The sequence below is a fragment of the Colius striatus genome, chromosome 3, assembly GCF_028858725.1.
Source record: "Colius striatus isolate bColStr4 chromosome 3, bColStr4.1.hap1, whole genome shotgun sequence".
NCBI classification, from domain to species: domain Eukaryota; kingdom Metazoa; phylum Chordata; class Aves; order Coliiformes; family Coliidae; genus Colius; species Colius striatus.
This window is the reverse complement of record NC_084761.1, coordinates 15807302-15831471: the sequence shown is the minus strand read 5'-3', so window position 1 is coordinate 15831471 and position 24170 is coordinate 15807302. Positions and strand designations below refer to the sequence as shown.

Below are 24170 nucleotides of genomic sequence, written 5' to 3'. Positions count from 1 at the left end.
ACAGGAGAACACTGAACTCCTTTCATCTCTCAGTATGAGGCAGGTTTTCAAGACATATTTTAAGTGTTTTCCTCTTCTTTATGGGCTCTGGCCCCATTAAGGCATATATATATAATGAATTATACCACTTTTATGCTTCAGTTGAAAGTTCCCTCACTTATACATCTGGAGACTGCATTGGTTTTGGAGGCAATGTGTGCTCTGTGAGACTCCTATATGATGGTTATCTTTTAGTCCTTTTCACATCCCTACTTTGCAAAGTACAATTCACCCTTCTGGAACACAGCCTGCACTTCCCTCTCAGATTTGTAGCTTAGCATTTGGTTGGGTTAAAATGCTCATTGTATAAGTGAACCCACTGTACAGAGCAGCCCAGCTCAGTCTTCACAGCACTTCCAGTAAGAAAACCTGCAGTCAGTGCTAAGCTGTCAGTGTTCTTCCTGGTGGGGAGGACAAAGTGGAATCCAGTCCAACTGCCATCCTGGCTCTGCAGGGCCAACAACAGTACAACGTGGGACTTTCCTGGGTTCTTTCTTTTTTCTCACTTGGTCTGTGGATGACCTATCAATTAAATGTAGGACTGTACAGTATTCCTCCCCTTTGTCTTCAAACCTTCAAACTCCCCCCAGACAGACTCTGTGCCAAGAAAAAGTGTCTAACTCCTCATTCTGTCAGTGTGCTGAAGGACAGAGCCTGTTATTTACTCCTGTACAGGAGTTCAGTTCTTCTTGGTGCTGTAATTCCCGTGCTTATCTCAACTTTAGCTCTTGAGGAGGTTTTCTGGCATTGTCTAACAGCAGTTGTGGGACAGAAACAATAATCTGCTTTTACCAGATGCTGAAAACCCACAGTGATTGTGAGGCTCAGAGAGCAATAGAAATGTCTTACCAGCTAGCATTGCAGATGAGACAGATTTTGAGAGATCTGTATGTGTGTGCAATGCTGCACACTGGGAAGAAACACAGAAATACCCGAGAGATTTTGCTAGTGAAGCAGATACCATCAGGTAAAGAAACCACTGTTCTGCTGGCTGTTAGCACTCTGCTCTGTGGGATTGAGTGCATTCACAGAAAGAGGAGCTTGGCCAGTTCAGCCAGTGGCCTTGTGGTTGCACCAGTGAGGTGAATTTAGCCTCCAAGTTTGGCTGGCTGGCCCTTTCCAATAGTCCTGGAATCCACACAGGTGGCCTCTGTTTTCCAAGGAGACAAGTGGTCGTGGTCATTTTCTCTTAGGTCTAGTGTGTAAATTAGCCTTTTAGGATTATTGTTTTGCCTGGAGAGTGCTGGAAGGAAGATGAGGTGAACTCATGTCCTTGGAAAGGATTGTCAGGGGCTTAGTTTTATAAGAAATTGCTCTTGACAGGCATCCCAGGGAGCTGTGTGTATCGCCTGCATGGACAACTGAAATGCCAAGGTGTGGGCCAATGATGCAGAAATAATTGATGTGAGAGCAGGAAGAGGCACAACAGGAACTGTAGGTTGCTTCAGACAGGCTTTGCAGGAGTGGGACAGCAGGAGACATCTATTTCATCACTGCCTCTCTGAGAGCAGGAAGAGCAGAGGCGAGCAAGATCTAGAGAGCTGGGTAGGATCCCACAACTGGCAGTGCAGCAGAGAAGCAGTAGTGCGCAGGTGGCTGGTGGCCTGTTGTGTATGATGAAAAGACACTTGTGTATCAGGCTAACACAACCTACTTGCTCTGTGTGCCTGCAGACAGGGGTTTTTACTTAGGAGCAGAGGTCAGAGGCTGAACTGTGATGGGACGTACAGCAATGTGAGACAGCTACTGCAGTCTCACTTAGAAGGAGGCAAAAAGCTGATAGCAATGATGTCTTCAAGAGCAAAGCAGAGGCAGCCTCCTCGGTGTGTGGAGAGTTGCTTTCCTTGCTGCTGAGCAGGGCTATTCCAAGACTTTTTCAGGGGTAGCTCACAGATCCAGCTGGGATGCACTGTGATGAAGGGTGGTAGCTCCTCATACAGGCCCTCCTTGCTCCACTGGGTAGAATGGAGGACTCTGCCCCTCTCCCCACAGCGTCCCTCTGTCCCTCTGTGTCCCAGACACACAGATACTTCTTTTGCCAGCAGCATATGGCAGCCAGGATGCCAAAAAGTGAAAGTCCAGGAGGAATCACAGATACTCACCAGTGCCTCCATCGTCTCTTGTGGCTTCTGTGAGGTGCTTTAGAGCACCAACATCTCCAAGATGTTTCTCATCTCTGCTTCACTCCCTACAGGCCGCAGCCTCCCCTCAAAGCTGGAGCCACAGCAAATGATGGATAGCCCCTGGCTGCCAGAAAGAGGGGTTATCTGTAGCTTTCTCTGCCCAGCCAAAGGCACCAGCCCAAATCAGAGGGAGTCTGATGGATGAACAGAGCATGGGCTGACCTGTTCAATGCTGCTAGAGCAGAACCACTTCTCAGAGCCTGCTTGGGTGACCAGCTGCCAAAGTTGAGATTTCTGAGCAGAGCTGGATCTCTGTCTCTGGAGTCCGGCACAGACAGGCATCCCAGCCTTTGTCTGCTGGAGAAAAGTGTCTGGATGTGCTCCTGCTCCCTCCTAGTCCTCCCAGCAACATAATTCATGCATGATCTTTTTCTTGTGTGATCTCAGTAGATCTCGAAGTGCTTTAGAATCATTAATTACCCAACCACAAGGGTCTCACAAATGGACACTTTGAGTTACAGGAGAGTGACTCACTCGAGGTCACAGACACACACACAACCTGCCTTTATCTGGTGGTAACTTTCATGTTAGTCTAAATTCTTTGGGATTCATCCATGCCAGAAGTTTGGAGGCTGGTTTGTTAGTTGATAAAGATCCAAGAGCCTCTTCTGCTGTGTTACAACATCAGGCTTTAATATACACTCAGCCTAGAAAACTTGTTTAACCCTTTTATTTTCCTCCTCTTTAATTATTGGCTCATTTATCTCCTTGGCAGAGTGTGTGTGTGTGTGCATTTGCTCGTGTGCCTGTTTTCTTGTGCTTTCTAATTTGCAGTCATTTTGTAGACTGCCTTCTAATGTCTTATAAACCATCAGTGGTCTAGCAGACAGGAGTTAGGAAACACTATTGCAGAAGACAGTATATTCAGATGAAATAATCAAGACCAGCCATCCACATCACTGTATTATCTCTATTATTCCCTGGAGTGAGGTAATAATGTTAGTGGAATTGCAAAGCTCTATGTGTAGTAGCCAGTTTAGGCTTTAGAGCAATTACAGTCTCCACTGGGTGATTTGACTATTATTTCTTTAATGCAAATTAAAAAAACCCAAACCACTACTTCATGAGTGATAGCTCTGTTAATTTTAGGATAGCACATATCATACTGGTAACCTTCCTAATGCAATTAAGCAGCATGGTCAAAATACCCAGCAACACTGTGAGGCTGTGCTGCCTCAGAGAAGAAAGCTTTCAAACTGAAAAGTTCACTAGAAGGTACCTTGGAAACAGTGAATCCCTCAGACTGACCACCTGAATCATCACCTAGTTCATTCTTACTTAAAATGATGCTTGTGACACCATGTCCAACTGGAGAACTGGGTTGCCCTGTCTCTGTGACAAACTGGTAGACATGAGGCATTTAAAAGTGACAGGAAGGATAAACGTGACCAGTGCATATGGAAAATGCAGGTGGTGGCTGTTCAGGTTACTCTGGCCTTCGTGTTCTGACTGTTCTGCCTGAACAGTCTGCCCAGGGAGGTGGCGGAGTCCCGATCACTGGAGCTATTTAAAAATCGTGTAGCTGAGGTGCTGAGGGCTGTGGTTTAGTGGTGGGCTTGGCAGGGTGAGCTGAGTGGCTGGACTCAATGATCTTAAAGGTCTTTTCTAACCAGAATGACTCTATGATTCTATGAACCACAAAAAAAATATGCACTTTGAGATGTTTTAAAGGCTTCAACCCCACGTAGTGATTGTCTCCAGAGCAGATAACTGTAATGCCTTTGTTTTTAAGAACCTTTGTGTTCCCTTCAGCATCATAGCACGTCTATTATCATCCTCTCGGGCAATTTGCATTGTATCTTAATACCTAATAGCAGCAGGGCATGCAGTGTTTGAACTGCAAGGTGCCTGCATTTAGGTGTTGGTGTATGGAATAAGGCTTTCCTTTTGAAACACTGAAAGTGAAAATTCACGTAGTTGTAGAGCGGTATCTGCAAAGTGATGAGGCTAGGAGAGCTTCACATCTGACTGGAGCATATGTTCCTTTCCTGAAAGTCCTCCAGGCCAGCAAAACCTTTGAAAACCAGGCAATTCCTCTTGTGGCTGGGGATGTGGCTTGTTCATGTCACTGTCTTGAAACCCTCAGCCTTTGTGCTCAGAGTCTCAAACATGGCAAACAGAAGGGAAAGGCCCTGAAAACTCAAACCAGAGCACCAGGTCACTTCCAGTACCAAGTGCAGTGCCAAGTGCCGCCGAGGCTGCGGCAAAGGGTTAGCCAAATTACAGATAAAGGCAACCTCCCAGGAGAGGGGAAGGCTAATGGAGAGGCACCACCACAGAGGCTGCTTTGCCTATGAGAGCATCTGCTCTTTCCCCCACACAGCAGACATCTGGAGGTCTGCTAAAGCAGAATCATGAAAGGGGACCAGGGTGTTGGAAGCCAGGGGAGATGATGAATAGGCTCTGGCCACCAGGCCCTCATTTGCTTGTGTATAAAATGTGATGGAGCAGTTTTAATTCTTGACCTCAACTTGCCTGACCCTTGTTCTGCTTTCTCCTTGTGTAGGTAGGGAACCTTGGCCTACTTTTTATGCTCCTGTTTTTTATCTATGCTGCCCTGGGAGTGGAATTGTTTGGCAAGCTAGGTGAGTAATGTGCCTGTCACAATTTGTTTCATCCGGTTGGTGTTTATTTGGTGTCTAGCTGTTTCCTTTCTCATTCCTGGGCCTTCCTTAGATTCACAGCTCATGGTCTGAAGATTAAAGCTTTCTCTTGATCTCTGGGGTCACAGATGACACATGAGGATGTAACACAGAACCTGTCTAACATGCGCATACACACATTTAGAGATTTGTCCAACACCATCCTTGGCTGTATAGGAACTATTTACTGTTTAAATATAATTGTTCAGCATGGATATGTTCACAAAGACGAAAGTTTGCTATTTAAGATGGAACATGAGTCTGCAAAGCTGGATGGTAGTCAGATTTGTGCTGGAGAGGTGCCACTATAAACATGTCCCTCCTCAGAGCTTCCACCACACTCCATTAGTTTTCTGCACTTGGCTGACATTGCTCTTCCAGTTGCCCAAGTCTTGCCTGTCCGTTGTTCTTCTCAGCATCACCTCACACTTTCAGCATAAATCAGGAAGCATGCACTGGTTCCTGACTGTCCAGCATCATTTATTCTTCCAACCTGAGGACACTGCTTATCTGACCATGGGTGTGTCCACCACTAAAAAGAAAATCAGGTAGAGCCAGAGAGAAAACAGTACAGCCCTACCCTGCCTGGATTAGCCAGGTCAAGGCAGCTGCTGCCTTTCAACATGCTGCTCGAAGGAGATATGTCTGCCTTCTCGATGTTTGCATCCCAACTGGGGCTTCAAGAGCATCAGAAGACCCCTTCCTCCATGTGAGATTTTATGGCTGTCATCAATCCCCTTTATGAGTCCAACCCTCTGCTCAGATTACAAATGCCTGAAAGCAGAATATTTCTTTCAACCAAAGACAAATTGTTTTTCAGCCTCCAACAAATTCTGGGGAAAAAAATTAGTTGTGCACTCACCCCAAATGAAATACTGTGAGGTTTGTATTAGATATGTAGACATAGAGGTATGTATTTCTTCAGCCACAAAGATGAAAAGGGTCTTATTCACAGAGGCATTTCCTGCTGCTCCGAATCCTTTTGTGTTTCCATGAGAACACTTTGCCAGTGCCAGTCCCCAGGCAACCACAGCGTGTGGCCAGAGGCTGGGAAAGCTCTCATGTGTCTTGGGCAAGCTGCAGGCAGTCAGCTCACCACTTCCTACCCTGGTAAACTGGGAAATACCTTCACTTTGTTTTCCTGATCACTGCTAGTCCATGTCAGCCACAAGAACCATCAGCACTCGCTCCCCTGAGACTGGTCATTTGTGGGGTGATTTTTTTCCCCTTTTTCTGGTTTTTCTTCTATTTGCCTCTGAAATAAATACCTAATAGTGGAATGCCCTAGCAAAAGACATTGCTGCCTGTCCTAATGAATATTTAACAAGCCTGTGTTTTATGGAAAGAAGGATATTTTATATGTTCCATTTACATTCATTAGTATATTAATTCTCAGGAGGAAAATGTCAAATTACTCCACTTTATCTCAGTGAAATATCCCTCATGGTAGATGTACCCTGTGAAAAATAATCAAGAGGATAACAGACAAAGGGTAACGTAGAGCAGTATTTGTGGAGGCAGCCCAGCAAGGATGCTTGTTTCACCTCCTTTTAGATCCCTTTGTGTTGTCTCTGCCTGTTGGGCTAAAGTCAAGAGAATCACAGAAATATTGGTGGGAGAGGACCCTGGAGGCTCCCCCAGCCTCCTGCTTGAGGCCCCAGCAGTAGCTCAGAGTAGCTATGGCTTCGTCCAACCAAATCTTCAAAACTTCCAACGACAGAGCTCCCTTGTCTCTCTGATGACCCATCCCAGAGCTGTTGGGCCCTCCAGATGAAAACAGCTTTCCAAATGTCCAGCCTGGACCTCCTAAGCCACAGTGTGTAGTTGTCCATGATGTCGTCTGCCTCCACTGAGAAGAGTTTGGCTATGAGATCTCTGCAGCTGCCCTTCAATAGTTGCAGGCCACCACTTAGCAGTTCTCCCGAATGCTGTGTATCAGCACGATGTATCTCTGGGGTCTCGCTGCCAGGTTTTGGGGGCTGCTGTGAAGAAGCACTGACAATTGTGGTTTCACTGATATGCTTCTGCTTCTCTCTCCTGCAGACTGCAGTGAAGAAAATCCTTGTGAAGGTCTGAGCCGGCATGCGACTTTCACCAACTTCGGCATGGCCTTCCTCACCCTCTTCAGGGTGTCCACAGGGGACAACTGGAATGGTATCATGAAGGTATGTGCAGCCTGCCTCGGTACTTTCTTCTCTCTGTGGATACATAGGTACAGATTTCAAATAAATTTAGGCACCTCTGGTGTGAAAACAAAAGAGGTTTCCTTTTAAAACACCAAAATTAAACTTTCCCATTGAAAAGCCAAGTGTATTTTCAAGTGACAACTTGTCCTAAGCCTCACCCAATCTGAAACTTCATTCTTTTTAGCATATATATAATTCTTCAGGAAAATTATACCAGTCGTTGTGAATGAGGAGTAACCATGTGCCTGGGCACATAGACTCATAGAATTTCTTTGGTTGGAAAAGACCTTTAAGCTCATTGAGTCCAACCCCTCCACTCACACTGCCAAGCCCACCACTAGCCCATGTCCCTCAGCACCTCAGCTACATGGCTTTGCAACATCTCCAGGGATGGGGATTCCAAAAACTCCCTGGGTAGCCTGTGCCATTCTTTAACAACCCTTCTATTGAAGAAGTTCTTCCCAATCTCTAATCTAAGCCTCCCCTGGGGCAACTTGAAGCAGATTCCTCTTGTCCTGTCACTCATTACTTGGGAGAGGCAACTAACCCCCACCTAACTACCACCTCCTTTCAGGTGGCTGACATAACACAACTCTCCTCTTTGTACATGATGTAATTCATGGTGTCCATATTTTCTTCTGTCTGTTTCAGTTGCACCTGCAAGCCGTTGTGTCTGGGATGTATTATTATATGCTTTTGAGTCCTCAGCAGGTTCTCTTTGATGTTTCTATATTTGGAGCCCAAGCAGAGCCCCAGCCTTTACTAAGCCCTCATCTCTCCCTCTCTGTTGCAGGACACTCTACGGGAATGCACTCGGGAAGACAAGCACTGCCTCAGTTACCTGCCTGTTATCTCTCCTGTCTACTTTGTCACCTTCGTCCTCATCGCACAGTTCGTCCTGGTTAACGTGGTGGTGGCAGTGCTGATGAAGCACTTAGAGGAGAGCAACAAGGAGGCCAAGGAGGATGCTGAGATGGATGCTGAGATCGAGTTGGAGATGTCCAGAGGAACAACCACCTTGGCCACCGGTGGGAGCAGGGGAGGAGCAGTGGCCCCGGAGAGCAGGGCACCCTACAGAAGTCAGGAGGCTGTGAAGTCAGAGTCAGCGGTGCAGGTGAAGCACCAAACCCTGGTAACAGTTCACATAAAGCATCTGCTGTTCTCTTGCTAAGGATGGGGAGGGTTCAGTTCTCACTAAGCACTGATCCTCAGGCAGTCAGACCCCGAGTGGCACGGAGCCAAAGGGGCAGGAGACAGGGAAGGCAGCTTTGCCAGGTCCTCTATGGCAGAGACATCAACACCTCCCCTACACCACGAGTTATCTCAGGAGGGCTCCCTGAGGTGGAAGGCTGCTTGAAACTTGTTCTCCAGAGCTAATGCTGTCCTGACCATTGCTCTAGGGGAGGGTTGAAAGTCCTTCTCTTGCCATTTACAGTTCATTAAAAAGTGGTGAATTTTCAGTTCAGAGCCATCATGGGCACAGGTCTCTGTCCTGCTCTCCCAGCCAACTCATCGGTCCATGTCATCTCAGCATGGGCAGCAGCACCAGGGAGCAATCTCATGAAGCCCTGGGAACGTGGCACTGACACATAAAGGAAAGAGGTGACATAAATTCCCTTCACACAGACACAGATATACCACTCAGATTCTTTTTAAGCCCACTTTGGGATTTCCAGAGCAAACTGTGATGTGCAGCTCAGGAAAGTGTGTCTGGCACTGGTGTAAGCATGCAGCTTCCCACTGGCACATGCCCTGTCTAGGGTATGGCTGACTTGTACCCTGGGAATTGTCAGAGCCCCTCAGCAAGAAGCTGCAGCTTCCTGGGCTGATTTTCCAGACACTGCCTGCTCTCTGATTTCTATTAGTCTTCTAGAAAAACAGGGCAATAAGAAGTCAGGAGGGGAAGGAAGGGCATGAGATAATTGTCTCATCCCATGTCAGCAGCAGATGATTAAGAGCGAATGCAAAATTGCTTTGTCACTGCAGTCACAAATAAATCTACTGCAAAATCAATGGGGGATTTGAGATTAAATTACTTTAAATTAGATTTTTGTAAGATCTATCAGACTCTATTAAGTCAAGTAAAAAGCAATGTAGTTACACAGCGATGGGGAATTTGCCATTTGAATATCATTCCTAGCAGACATTTCTGAAGGAAAATGCACGATAAACACCCAGGTTGCTCTTCTCACTGGGGGAAGAAAGGGCACATCCTTTCACATAGGCTATGATTGCAAACTGAGTTCATTCTCTTTGGGTTTTCCTCATTTCCCAATACCTCTCAGGCACATCAGGAACCACACAGAGCTTCCTCTTAGCCCTGGAAAACCCACTGTGAGAGGTGATGCTCCCCAGAGGGATAACAGTGTGAGCAGAAAGCTGGCCACAGATTTCCCCTCGTGGATGAGATTGCTGGAATTCAGGAGACGATGTGCAGGCCAGGAGTCCCCCTGCCCTGCACAGCAGCAAGGCAGCAGTGCTGCAGTGGGGCTGAGTTGTGGCCAGGCTCTCACTCGCATCTCAGACACCCACTCTCCCTGTGAGCTGCACTGAAAAGGTTAAACACATAGGGCTCACTCCACTCCTGGCACTGGTGAGAGTATGGGCACCCTGGAAAGTGTTGCTCTGTATTTTCTTGCCATTTATTAGTTTTTCCAGCCTACATTTGCTTTTCTCTTCCTTCCCACTCTGAATGAACGAGGCAACTGGGAAATGCCACGGGGCAAAGGTGTTGGAGTGTTGAGGCCCAGCCTTGCCCCACTACTGATGCTTTTTATCTCCCCAATTTGAAGGAGACGCTGAGCTGTGAGAGTGTGTATTTAGCCATCCCAGACTCAGACACGCTGGAGGGGGCAGAGACTCCCATCACGGAACTGCCGTCCTTCTGCTCTGTCTCCCACCATGTCCTGACACCTTCCCACAAATGCCCAGGCCCCGTGGCTGAGGTGAATGACTTCGTGCCGTTGCGTCTGCATTGTGGCGTTGTGCTTTGGTGCTGTGCAGCTGTTGGGGGTGTCTCAGTTGTCCTGAACCTGTCGCTTCACAGCCACAACAGTCGGTTCCATCCTCTGTCCTTGTCCTGCCTTCTTTACATGTGCAGGAGCTGGACAAGAAACACATCCCGGCCCACTCTGCCTGCTGCCTTGTCTGGGGCACAAACGACACACCCTTTATAGCCAAGAACAAGTCTCATGTTTGGTGTGTAATGTCACATGAGGCTGCACTTTGAATATTGTGTTCAGTGTTGAGCCCCTCACTACAAGAAGAACACTGAGGTGCTGGAGCATGTCCAGAGACAGGCAGTGAAGTCAGGGAAAGGTCTGGAGCACAAGTCTGATGGGGAACAGCTGAGGGAACTGGGGGTGTTTAGTCTGGAGAAGAGGAAGCAGAGCATAGACATGATCATTCTCTGCAACTCCCTGGCAGGAGGCTGCAGAGGCTCACAGGGAAGGCACTTTTCAGAGCCAGGCAAAGTTTGGGACTTTGTAAATGCAACTGCAAGGGGTCCTGGGTTCCTGCTGGCAGAGCTGAGAGCTTGTTACCTCTACAGGGACCAACAGCATGGCCCTGGATGCCCCCAGAGCTGGCCTTTGCAGCAGGGAGGTTCCTCCTGCCCTTGGACTGCCTCTGCCTTACCCACCACTGAGGTTGCAGGAGATGGCTAAGCTCCCTCACAGTGCTGGAGACACAAACCTTCTGAGAGGGATCAGGAGGAGCCCTTCCCCTGGGAATTTTGCCCATCGTTTGTTTGCAGGCTCTTGGCTCCAGGCCTCTGAGAAGTTACAGAGTTCCTTCTTCCAGAGTATCCTGCCAGCCACCTTTGCTTACAAAGTACCTTCAGACCATTTAATCACCCAGAAGGGGTCATGTCCTGTGGAGACATTTGCAGGATTATTTCTTCTTGAGCTCCCTTTGCACCAGAGCAAGATCAGAGCTTGAACAGACCATTGATTCCCAGACACAAGAGGAAGGAGCTGTACTCACTGATCAAAGATGCTTAACCGAGCCTCTGAGCTGCATCACCATGAGCCCCTACAGTCGATTTAATGCCTTCCTACTTGGCCTGAGAGGGGTCCCACAGTGAGTAGGCTCCCACCTGACACATCTCGGATGCCTGAGATACTCCCAAGCCCCCAAGGTGCCTGCAGGCACAGCTCACCATACGCAGCCTCAGCAGCATTGGTCCAGGTTGGGCTCTTCTGGGCTTTGAAGGAGCCACGTTGATGTCTAGGGCATGGGATGAGGCTCCCAAGCACATCAGGTGTTTCCCATTAAGGAGGAGGACAGCAGTGCCCACGGTGCTGTGCCGCAGGACTTCCTAGCTATGAATGCAGCTCACCAGGTGTGAGCCAACAAGCCTCCTGTCCATGTTTCATATTTCAGGTATTTATTACAGTGGCTTTGAAGCCATTTGAGATGTGCCCACCTCCCTGAATTAATTTGGTCTCAGTAGCTGAAAGCTTAAAAATTGAGTTGATTTCTGTTCATTTGTCCCAACCAGAAAAGACAAATACAAGATCCTGTAAAGACAAACTGAGATTTAAGAGGCAAATACTGTGATCTTTCTGTTAGACTACTGAGAAAGTGGAGCAAGACCTTCTGTTCTTTGTGGCACTGGGGTGTTAACAATCACCCACCTGCCTTCAGCTCAGGTGTTGCAATGCTGATATAGCTTATTAGCCATAATGGCCAAAGGCCAACTGGCTCAGCCATGCTGCTGATGCATTCATGTCAGACCAGAGGCCTGGGTTGTGCCCAGAGGGCTGCTGGGCAAGTCAGCAGTCACCACTGGATGCCAGCTGCTGCTAAATAACTGCTGCCAATCCCTTTGCCAAGCTCAACAGGGTAAAAACATCAAATAATTTGTCTCAGGATGTGTCTCTTTAGGGATCTGAGGAAATGAACTTGTAAGCCAGAAATGTATGGAAAAAACCCAGATTTAACCAGATCCTCAGCAACCTCCAAACTATCCAGCGAAGGATCTCAGGCCCAGATTTTGCTAGCAGAGAAGGAAAACAGCCCAGCAGAGCAAAGCAAAATACATTTAATTTAAGACATGCAGCTGGAAAAATGTTTTCAATCAGTCACTGGAAGGCTGACATTAAAGGAAATCCAGAGCCATTAGTTGTACTTTAGATAATGTGAGGGGACTATGTCTAGGACCAAAACCTCAGGGCTGGGAGCCAGGTTGCAGGTTGTGTTCCAAGAGCTCCTACTCCCCCAACACTTGGCCAAGTCGTAGCATCACCTCTCATGGCTGCTTGATCAGCACCACAGAGGCATCACTGGAGTACCTGAAGCTTCCTGAGACCCCAGGATAAATTTACTCCAAGGTGCCTGAAGTGACGAGGGGCTCAGAGAAGCAGCAAGGGGCCAAGTTTAAGATTTGCGATGTGCTCTGTCTGGGCATTTCCAACCAGACCTGTTTCATGGCAAGAACACACTGAGAGAAATCCCTTTTCCACCCTCAAACAAGCTCCACGCCGTGCTGCCACGGTGTCTTCTCCTCCCCTCTGCCTCCTGCCATGTTGGTTGTCTTGTTCTGGGGTCAGTGCTGCCCAAAATACTCCATGTTGTAGGAGAGAGGCCGCAGGGTTTGCAGTGGTGTTAATGTGTACTGTTTAAATGTCTGTAAGTGTGTTTTGGGGAGATAATGTTTGAATTTCCAGAAACATCTGGTACCCTCAGTCAGCGTGGCCATGGAGCGGCCAGTTTTGCCCATCTGCCTCAGAGTAGCTTTAGGGAGAAGGGCATCACCACCCTGGCTGGGCTGAAAGCATCCCTGGGAAAATCAGAGCACACTTCTCTTGTGTTTAGAGGGTGGCCCCCATTTCCCTGGAGCTTACTCTTTCTCTGCAGCCTCCAAGGGTTGGCTTGGTGGCAGGTCATTGGTTCCTGATTTTACTCAAGCCACAACTGGAGCTCCTCCCTCAGCTGGCACGGCAGAGCTGCGGTGTGCCGTGGCAGTCACAGGGCCGCAGGCTCTCTGTAAGATGCCGAGAAGAATAACTGCACAGGGTTTTAAAACAAAAGGCAGACAAGGGGAGACAGCTGTAATCTCACCGCCAAGCTGCCAAGTGACCCTGTCTCCTGCCTCTTTGCTCCTCAGGCCTGCGCAGCCTCTCTGGGGCCACAGGACTCGCAGAACCTGCTGACAGTCCGCAAGATCTCTGTGTCCCGGATGCACTCCTTGCCCAACGACAGCTACATGTTCCGGCCCGTGATGCCAGCCAAAGCCCCTTTCCCCCTGCACGAGGTGGAGATGGAAACGTATCCCTGCAAATCCCAAAGAGGTACAGTTCCTGGAGTTTTCCCTTATTCCTCCTAGCCAAACCCATGGGGTAGCTGGTAGCGTGGTGGTTAGATGGGGAGTAACCAACCTGGGCTGAGCTCGGGCTGTTTTGCTTCACTTTGATGCCACCAACACGACTGTGGTTGCCCACACACTGCACAGCTTTGTGTTCTCATCATATCTCTGCGTTTCCTCAGGAAAGATGCTGAAACAAAAAGCTGGTGGCTTGAGTTTGTCTGGGGAGACGTGGGGCTTCCCAGCAACATCAGAGGCATAGAGAACAGGCTGTTAGCTGAGGAAAAAGGCCCAAGCTGCACGTTCCTTGTGAAGTGATGGGCCCTGACATCATGGCTGCAAATCAATAAAATCGACACGAATGAAAGCCAGAGTCGGTGCTACTTCCTGAGAGAGCTCCTTTACAGCTATTGTTTCAGGCAGTCCTCAGCCTGAGAGCAGTATCCTTTTACCATGACACATGGAGTTCAGAGATGCAGGAGTTTGGGAGCATAAAGATCAAGAACCACTCTCCAGTGCCCTCCTGGCTTGGCCTTACAATGGCTCTTGCAGAGAGACTCCCACGAGCCACACAGAGCCTTTGAGTGTACATTTACCCAGCTGCATCCAAAAACATTTCCCCTAAAATGCCTTTTTCTCTCTGTCATTGTGCGAGTTGGTTTGAAGGGGAAATCAATAAGAAAGAGAATATCTGCCTCCCTGAAAGCACATGTGCTTCCTGAGTGGCTCCCATGAACTTAGCAGCCTGGTTTCCTTTGATGCAACGTTGTTTGAAATGCAAGAGCTGCTTGGACAGATGAGTAGTGGGTTTATAAACCGGTGGGGCTGGCAAAGATCTGCTCTGATTTCCTTGGGTGAAGTAACTGTTTGTTCAAACTCTCTGGATACCAGTTCACGTTCTCTGCTCAGTGTTTATTATTATTTCACCTGCAAGTTCTTTGCTAAGCAAAGAAAACAGAGGTTGAATTTCATGGATGGACAACTGGGGACGGTTTTCACCTCCACAGTGAGTGTAAATCAGGATTTATACCAGTATAAAACTGCTGTGATGTTGGCAGGGCTGGGTAGAACGGACCAAGAATTTCCTCACGTTTCCCAAATTCCTCTCCAAGAGCCATATCTACTTCAGTGGTGGATATGATAAGGGCTCACTTTTTACCTGGTCTGGTAGATGCATCCAACCAGCATCACCCAGAGCTGTGCTGCTTCTCAGCTCACCAAACTCTGATTCAAGTCACAGTCCCAGAAGTTACATCCAAGTAAATCCAGGCACAAAGGGACTCATATCAGTGGCTGTGCTTTCACAGACTCCTCAAGGTTCATTAGGGATGTCTGGTCTTCTCCCAGTGCTTCAGAGACTACACAGTGGAAATATAGTGAGATGACCAGATCTTGTGTTATTTTGGACTTAGGTGCAGTTTCCTGTTTTACTAGAAAAATGTGAACAAAAAAAAAAAAATGCAAATCCAGAGATATTGAGTGTTCCTGAGTATGCACCTCAGAGAGAGGTTTGGTTTTCTAGATGGAAAGGTTCCAGCAGAAGGAAATTCCAACCAAGGACGAGAGCATAGGGTTTTGATTTTAGGACCATGTTTGTGACAGATTTTATGACCAAAGCTTTTCTGCATCATAAAAAACCATTTTGTAAAGCCTGGATTTACACATGAATGGTACCGACAGGATCTGAAGCTCTGGCTGTAGGGGAGAATGAAAAAGAGCTAGGGAGAAGTAGGGTAGGGGGTGGGACACTCGCTGCTCTGCTCTGTCTATGGTGTGGTGGAGAAAAGCTCCAGAAGAAAAATGATTAAACACTAACTTTTCTTTCTTCTCAACAACAAATCTCTTTCTGAAATGCAACTGCAATCTGTCTGGATGGCTTTTGTCATAGGTTCAAGTTCCCTGACCTCTGGGCGAGATCTCTTGAAGTGATGGATAGCTGTGTTTTTAACATGGAGCGGTGATGTAGGAACAGACGTTGGGTTTCAAGCTAATGAGGACCATAAATCCCACAGCCAGAAGAAAAAAAAAAAAGGAAAAAGATCTTTCAAACAACATAGAACTGCAGTAAAGCAGCACCACAAAGGGGCTGGGGAGGAGGGAGTGCCCTCAGACTCAGCCAGGCGACTGGGGGCCTTCAGGAAGAGAGTGATTCTTTCCTGATATGTGGGCACAGGGACTGTCAAAGCACTTGAAGTGGTCTCCATACTGATGAGCAACCCACGTTCAGGCAAAGTCTGCCTCATGGGCAGGCAGCTGGGCATAGGGTTTGGGCTGCAGTGAGAAACTGCCCTGTACGTGCCACTGCCCAGAGGAGCCGCTGGCTGGGGGCCTGCTGGCCCAGGAGGCTGAATTCTCTGAGTCGAGCTCTGGAGTCTCTGACGGAACAGTGCTGCCCTTCCCTCCACGTGGCAGAGCAGCCTAAGGCTGCAGCCCATTATCCCTGGCAGCACTGCAGAGCCAGCTCAGGCCTCCTGACTCCCAGGAGCCAGCACAGCCACCAGAATCTCCCAGTCCCTGTTCTCCAAACAGGCGACATCCTTGCACAAATCCACCCACAGCTACGCTGCCAGGAGAGCAGCAATGCTAATCCAGGCTTTTTGTTCATCAAATGCAACCCCACCTCCTGCCCCTCATCTGCTGCCACGTGGTCCTGGTGGCCACCATCCACTCTGAGTGTCACAGCAGCTGCAAGGGCAAGTCCCTCCTACCTGAAACAGAAAAGAGAGGCTTTGAGCATAAAGTTTGTAACAGGCAGTATCCCAGAGCTGGCAGAGTCACATGCAATGCAGAGACTTCGTCTGGAACCTCCCTGCCACCCCTGATGAGATATGGCATTGTATTCAAAGCAGGAGACAGGACAGGAGACACTTGGTTTCAATCCCGGTGCTGCCCAAGGCTTATGTGGAGTCTTGGGAATTCAGCCCAACTAGACAGGCTTTTCCTTTCCCCTCCTGTGTTTACTCCCCTCCCAGGGTCCATAGGCACCAGTTCTGCCACAGACCTTCCCAGCCCCTGCACCAGCAGCAGTGGCCACTGCTCTCTCTCTGTTTCCCAGGGTCCATCACCTCCATCCGCTCCCAGCCCGTGGGAACCTGTTCCTCTCTGCGAGTCCCAACAGAGTCCCTGCAGCTGGCAGTCCACTCCCCCAGCCACGACGGCCGTCACCGCTGGAAGATCCTTCCCCCCCACGTCACACCCCGGTCTCCTACACTCAACAAGCTGCTGTGCAGACAGGTGAGAGGCCAAGAGCCTACAGAGGTAAACTCCTTCGTAGTCACCTGGGCCCTTCCCTTCTTTTCCAGTCCCCTCCTGGGTTTCGTTTCTTAGAGCTGAGAGTAGAATTCTCCTTTTGAGAAGAATGTCTCCGGTGCCATGAATTTCAATATACTCCAGTCTCAGCAAGTGACCCACAGGAGAAGGCCCTTTTTACCTACTTTCATCTTTATGGGTGTATATTCTATTAAAGAGGAGCTAAAGTGTAGAGACATGGTGCCCAGTTGAGTTCCACCAGTGCTGTGAGCAGCCTGCAGTCAACTCCCACACTGTGTCACTTTAGACAGGTTGCACTGACTCAGGATTTGGTGCAAGAGCCAGACCAAGACCTTGCAGAAGACTGAGCAGATACAAGCCCCAGATATGAAGGCTCTGGGTCTGTCTGCAGGAAAAACTGCAATAGGGAGGGTCTGATGGGGGTGGCACAATGAGACAAGGATGGGGTGATGCAGGGTGTGTTAGATACACCAACCATTCCACCATGTGCCACGTTTCATCAGGATATCATTAGGACAAGAGGAAATGGCCTCAGGTTGCACCAGGGGAGGTTTAGATTTCACCAGAAGGGTTGTTAAGCACTGGAACAGGCTGCCCAGGAAAGTGGTGGAGTCCCCATCCCTGGAGCTACTGCAAAGCCGTGTAGCTGAGCTGCTGAGGGACATGGGTTAGTGCTGGGCTTGGCAGCGTGAGGGGAGGGGTTGGACTCAATGATCTTAAAAAGGTCTTTTCCACCAAAATGATTGTGTGACCACCAAAGTGCTGCTGGCCCGGCAGAACCACAGGCTCTTGCCCCATCTCTCTCTCCTCGTCTTCCAGGAGGCCATTCGAAGGGACTCAGTGGACGGGCAGGCGGCAGGCCGCAAGGACAGCCTCCCAGCAGAGCCTGGAGACACGCTAGCACCGGCAAAGCAGCCCCAGAGCACCTTTCCCCCCAGCCAGCTCCGTCCCGCAGCCGCCTCCCTGCCGGGCTCCCCGCCAGGCTCCCCGCACCGGCACCCCGCCGCGCTGGTGCGGAAGCACAGCTGCAGCCAGCATGGGGGCCGCAGCCAGCCACCCAGCCCCGGCAGCAGCCCTCACCACCCCGAGGGCTGCCTCTTCGAGTCCTCCGACCTGGCTGATGAGGAGGTTTGCCACATCAACAGCTCGGCCAAAGACTGGGCAGGGGAGCACTCGGACACCGGGAGCCGCTCGACCTCACCGTTCGTCTCCCCGGCCCCGTCTCCTGCGCCCCTCAAGAACTGCAGCACGAGCAGCCTCTCCAGGGGCAGCAGCAAGGAGAAGGACTTGAAGAAATTTTACAGCATCGATACGAAGGGCTTCCTCAACAAGCCCAGCTGGGCAGACGACCAAAGGCGGCACTCCATCGAGATCTGCCCCTCCGTCAGCGACGGGGACTGCGGCTTTGAGGACCCTGCCGAGGAGAAGCAGCGGTCTCCCGCCCGAATCCAGATGGAGTCCGAGTACATCCACGGAGCCCGGAGGAAGAAGAAGATGAGCCCGCCCTGCATTTCTATAGATCCTCCCATGGAGGACGACAGCGGGGCGGCCTCGCGCACCAAAGCCTCAGAGAACAGCATGCTGCGGCGAAGGACCCCGTCCTGCGAGTTCCCGGCCTACAGAGAGCCCCTGGAGCTGGCCGAGAGCCAGCCCGGGGAGACGGCCTCCAAAGCGGAGCGCCGGGGGCAGCCCCCGTGCCACGGGGAGCACCTCACCATCCCCAACTTCTCCTTCGAGCAGTTGGAGGGCAGCTCCCTGAGCAGCCTCTCGGATCTCCTCCTGGACAGTGGTCAGTCCACGCCGGCCTCCGTGGACTCCCGGCCGGACCCCGAACTGAAAAGCCCGGATCACTCAAAGACTCAGCGGAGCAACGCCGAGAGAAGCAAAGAGCTCCTGGGCACAGCTAAGGGCCCCCTCCGGAAGCAGGACTTGGTCCCCGTGACTGTTGCGACAGAAGAAGACATCGATGACCCCGTATAGCTTTCTGGGAGGGGGGAGCGGGGGGTGGTCTCAAGGGCTTGACACCAATGTGGGGTTTCCAACCCGAAGGGACTGAGCGGCCGCAGGTCCGTGGGTGGCCGCTCGCTCGCTCGGGGTCGGGGTTTTTTTCCTTTCACTTGTTCTGAAGCGCTGTGGAGGTTTGCAAAGAAACCCCCAAACACAACACAACGAAACACAGGCGATGAAAGGAAACAAAAATCATCAGACAGAAACCAAACAAATGGCTGGACGAAGCGGTGGCGGGTTTGGGGTCGGGAGGAGCGGGTTGGCAAAGCGGTTCGGGGGCTTCTTTTCTAAAGGGAAGGTGGAGCCGATGCAGGGGGCCGCATCGCTCCCCCCGCCCCACCCCGCGGCCTCGATCACATTGATTCGGGCTGGAGGAGGCGGCGGTTGGGATTTAGGGGATTCTCCTCGGGTTTTGTTGTTGGTTTGGGTTTGTTTTCTGTTTTTTAAAGATGCTCAACTTTTAACAAGGCACCTTTTTGAGACGTCACATGAGGCGGGAGTGCCCAGGAGCTGGGGGCTGTACATTGTCTGTATATCAGCAGTTCTATACATAGAAACAACGTATTTGTGAGATACAAAACAAGGAACAAAAAAAAGACAAAAAAAAAAAAAAAGAGAAAATACCCACGAGAATTCTCTCTTCATAATGCACATATTTTTATAGAGAAATGACACTCCTTTTTGCATTACGTGTGACTCCGCAGCTGGGTGGTGTTGCCTCGGGTTTTACGTGGAACTAATTACTCTTACTACGGCCGTTTGTTTTCCAAACGTTTCTCTCCTCGCTTTAGTTTCCCTCCTTCCCCTTCCCTCCGCCACCACCATCATCCCACCGGCTTCTTTTCGCAGCTGACACTTCATAGACGTCTCGCTCGGTTTTCCTTTTGTCCTTTAGAGGTTGTCCTAACTACAGCAAAAGAAAGAAACCAAATCACTACTGAACTGTAGCCAGTGCAATAATAAGTAAGTTATTCATTCTTCTCGTCCGTGCGACTGTCCTGTTGCTTGCGGTTGTGGCTGGGATTCCGTTTCCTCTTTTTGAACTGAAATTCAGGTTAAATGTCGCAATAATCTGAACTAACGTGCACAAACTCGGTTTCTTGTGTGGAAAAACAGACAAAAAAAATACGAAAAACAAAGGGAAAAAGTGAAATTTACAGAGAGATTAAAAAAAGAAACGAAACAAATAAATAGTAAATTATTTAAGAAATGTATTTTGTTTACTGCAGTTTGAAGTAAGTTATTGACACAGCGTGTAAAGGTTATGGAGCCATCTGAGGTGATGTTCTCTGTGAGCATTTAAGCTGACGACTTCTCGCCCTGGTTGGGGCAGAGGCCCTCGAGGCCCCGGGCTGGCCGGAGCCGTCCGTTTGCACTCTTTCCGTCGGTCTTCCCTCCGCGTTGGCCTCCCAGGGCCCGTCCTGGCCAGCTCCGGCCGAGAAGCCTCTAGAGGAATCCAGGTCACCTGTCAACACCACTGCTTCGGGTTGGGGCTTTTTTGTTTGTTTGCAGTTTTGGGGTTGATTTTGTCTTTTTGTAGCCTCTGGTCCCTGCCCCCTTTCCTTCCCCCTCCATCCAGGCCCTCTCCCCGTGGAAAGCTGATGTTGGAGAAGCGCGGCGCTGAGGCCGTCGCGAGGACGCGCCGTCGGCCCGAGCACCCAGGAAAAGACCTGCAGGGGAAAAAGAGAGAAATCAGTTAAACCCATCGGTTCTGTTCGGTTCGTTCCATGCCGCCTCATATTTATGCATTCACATATATCTTCTGTTATTTATGCATTCATTACTCAAAAGGAAATGTATCTTGTTTCACATGTATTAAACTGTATAAACTGGAAGCGTGGCCTGACTTTGTGCGGCGGGGCAGGTGCAGCCAAAGGGCCCCTTCCCCCTCCTTTCCAAACATGCCCGTGGGGGCTGCGGGCCCTGGGGCTGTGCCAGCCCCTTCCCCACTGGCATTTGGAGCTGGAGCTGGTCCCACCAGCCTCTCAGGTCCAAGAGTGCTGCTGGGCCCATCCCTCTCCCCCAGCACAGCCTCCACCTGCGGAGCAGCTCCGTGCCGGCTGCCCACAGCACCTGCGCCGCTGGAACTCACAGCCACTGTGGTTATTGTGTGTAATTACTCCGCTGGGATGGGAAGGAATTCCAGAAAAGCACCATAAAAGTCATTATTATCAGTGCTTTGGGGACGATGGCAAAGGCCTTTTGTGGTAGTGTAAGCAGCAGACTGGAAAGGAGCGGAGGTGAATTCCCTGTGCCCTGGGTGGAGGGGGAGGCTGTGCTGCAGCTGCAGCTGCCTGCCTCACGCCTGGCTTTGCTGGGAAAGGCAACGGCCCTCAAGCCCAAATCCCCTCCCAGTGCCCCAGAGCTCTGGCCCCAGGGTGGCTGGTGGCTGATGGGGACTCCCGAGAGGTGGCCTGAGGCCATGGCAGAGTGTCAGGGATAAGTCCAGGCATTTGCTTCTGTGGCTGTTGGTGCTGGCACTGCTCAGGCTCCCTCGCAGGCCCTGAGCCATGGGCCAGCACCATGCTGTGAGAGACAGCTGAATCCTGGGGGCATTGAGATCTGAGTACCAAATCTCCAAATTCTTGGGGGTCTGAGGGACAGCAGAGGGGTGTGAGCTGCATCCACCCTCCCTCTTCAGTGTTGGGAGGAGCTGTGGGAGTGACACTGCTGCCCACCTTGCTGGAGTAGAAGGGTCCCTCCAAACCTCCTCTCTGCCAAATGTCACCTTCCCAACCAGGGGCTTCCAGACAAGGAAAGAAAACTCCAATCTGAGGCAGGAACTTCTGCTGTTAGAAGCTGGTTTGATAAATTTGTGCTTGATTAGGCTAAAAATGAGCCTAAATCAGACGATTTGATCCCGAGCAGGAGTGTGAAGCATGGGGTGGTTGTCAAAGGTGTTTTCTACCCTTGGTTACAGCTTCTGGTGGCTTCAGGAGCACTTGGGTTGGGCTGCTCTGGGATCTATCCCTTTCCCAGGAGTCTTTCCTCCCAAGCATGGGGGATGCCACAGGAACGAAACACATCAGAGCCACGAAGAGGTCAACATGAAAAGGGGCTCTACAGTCCCAGTCCACACCATGAGGACAGCCCTGCTCTCAAGTATGAAATACCTCAACTCACAGCTGTCAGCTGAGAGAAAGAACCTTTTCTTTCTTATTTCTGTGCTCAGTCAAAAGTACAGGCACCTTGCCAAGCCTGGGATCTGGTCTCCATCCCACAAAGTCCCTCCTGCAAGGTGTGAGGCATCCAGACATCACCCATGCTCCAGGCTGCACGCTCAGCTGCAGATACAGAGCTGCTTCAGCCAAAAAGAGAAGGGATTTATGGGCTCCTGCTGCCTCCAAGTAGCTGGTGAAGCTCCATGACTCCTGAGGACCTGACCTCTCTGACACAGGCTCCCCACCACCATGGCTGCCTGTGTGATGCAGCCATCCCCAGGGTGGCCCCACACTGCACGATCTGGCCTGGGTCTCCACTGAGACCATCCCCAGGGGCTGGGGACACACACCAGGCTCTCAGAAAAGCAGGAGGGAAGGATAAGGCAGGGCACTGATCCTGAGAGCAAGTAGTAAAGGCAAAGTGCGGCTGCAAAATAGAATCCCAGAATGGTGGGGGTTGGAAGGGACCTCTAGAGCTCATCCAGCCCATCCCCGTGCTAAAGCAGGTTGCCCTCCATCAGGGGGCACAGGAACATGACCAGGTGGGTTTGGAAACCTCCAGAGCAGGAGACTCCACACCCTCCCTGGGCAGCCTGTGCCAGGGCTCCTCACCCTTAGAGCAAAGAAGTTTTTCCGTAAGTTGAAGTGGAACTTTTTGTGTTCCAGCTGTTAATAAGGTCTCTACTCATAGAGTTGAGTTGGTGGGGATGGGGGTGCTGATGGGGATGTAACAGTTACTCTGAAGCCAGGGTGCAGTCTGTACCGAGCACCAGATCAGGGGAAACTGGCTCACCTGCAGCAGCAGATCTGACATTCTCAGCCAAGAGGGTCTGAACGTGGCCTGTGGCTCCAAGACTCTCCTTTTCTCCCCTGTAGGTGCTGGTCCCGAGGCCAAGGCGCTCACCACAGCCCAGTGATGTCTCCTGGCTCATGCAGATGTCCTCCCCCAGCCCAGCCCAGCCCTGCTCCTGCTCAGTTTCTGGTTTAATGACCACTCGGTCACCTCCACTTGTCAGCCAGAGTCAGCCCCATCGCTCTGTGTTTCAGCAGAGCCTCAGCCCGCAGGGATGGCCACGATGCATCCCACTGGGCTCACCCAGAGCCGCTCCAGCAGCCTGGGAGGTGCGGGATCAAATGGGGATTAAAGGCCACCACACTGAGGAAGGAGCAGGAGAACCACCACAGAGAGATCTGAGGAGCTTTCGGGTGGGCTCTCACAGTGAAATCTCCAATGGTATCAATCTGAAATTCTCTTTCTCAGGCTGAGGAGGGAAAAAAAATAAAGGATTAAAAGAAACCCAACCAAATGTGAATCCATCCTCGGTACAATTAGCTGCAACTTTTAATCTGTCAGCACTGCGATATCATACAGGTGGCATGAATACTGATAAGCATTTTCTATTTGTACAATGAATAATTGAATTTACTTGAGCCACTAAACCTTCCCTATTAAGCTTTAAGTACATGGCTGTGTTGTAACAGCTGAGGTCGTCTTGTCTGCCATAGGAGAAGGGGCTTAATTAGAACCTTCAGAGCTGCTCTGTGCTGAGGGACATGGGTTGGCACAGACCTGCTGCCCAGAGCAACACCGATGTGTGCAGCCATGGCCCTGGGAGGGTTTCACACCTGGGATGGGGCTGTGACCCTTTACTCCTTCCCTTGCATCCATAGGTCAGGATTGGTGCATCCATAGGTCAGGGTTGGGGCTTTTCCAGCTGTGCCCATTGGACTATTCAGTGGCAAGAAAAAGAATTTGCTCATGGGGAAAGAGAAAAAAAATGCCAGAAACCCTCATTATGTCACACCAGGGGAAAGAAACCGTATTCACTATTTGAATGTTTGATTGAAATCCCCTGGAGCAGCTTCATTTTTCATTTGGCTTCACCCTACCCAGGGGCATAAGCTGCTGGAGGCCCAGGGGCTGCTGCAGCTGCAGGAGCAGAGAGTGGCCATTCAACCCCAGCCATGCCCCAAAAACCCAGCCATAGCCAGGGCAAGAGGTTTATGAGCAGGAGGGCCTCACATCCAGTGAGGGAGGGAGCTCCCTTCCCCTCCCCTCTTCTCCCCACGGCCTGATTATTGCTTTTATTCCTTATCAAATCTGACAGCCTCACTGGGAACCAGCTTCTCTGGTCCTCCTCGCCCTTTCCCAGTTGCTGCCTGCATGTTAATTTATTCTGACTGTCTCAGACCGAGGCCCTAATTAATGTTCCTCATTAACAAACAAGGGAAATCTCACAAATGGCATCAAGTTCCAATAAGAATTAATTCTTCACAGAAGATGGGGCGTTCCACAGCTGGTTGGCAGCCACAGCTCCCACAGCCAGCGGTGCTCAGCCCGGCGCGGCGCGGGGGATCAGAACTGGACCCCGACC

The 24170-nt window shown here is 50.4% G+C and overlaps 1 protein-coding gene across 1 annotated transcript in view; it reads left to right on the top strand.

The window, feature by feature from the left end:
• Positions 1-20404, top strand: part of CACNA1H (calcium voltage-gated channel subunit alpha1 H) — an 84106-nt gene extending 63702 nt beyond the window's left edge. The window contains exons 21-26 of the mRNA XM_061994391.1: positions 4729-4807; positions 6908-7029; positions 7844-8182; positions 13160-13343; positions 16413-16591; positions 17447-20404. Of these exons, the coding sequence (XP_061850375.1) occupies positions 4729-4807; positions 6908-7029; positions 7844-8182; positions 13160-13343; positions 16413-16591; positions 17447-18607 (2064 nt within the window). The 3' untranslated portion in view covers positions 18608-20404. The remainder of the gene's footprint in view (positions 1-4728; positions 4808-6907; positions 7030-7843; positions 8183-13159; positions 13344-16412; positions 16592-17446) is intronic.
• The last annotated feature ends 3766 nt before the right edge of the window (positions 20405-24170 follow it).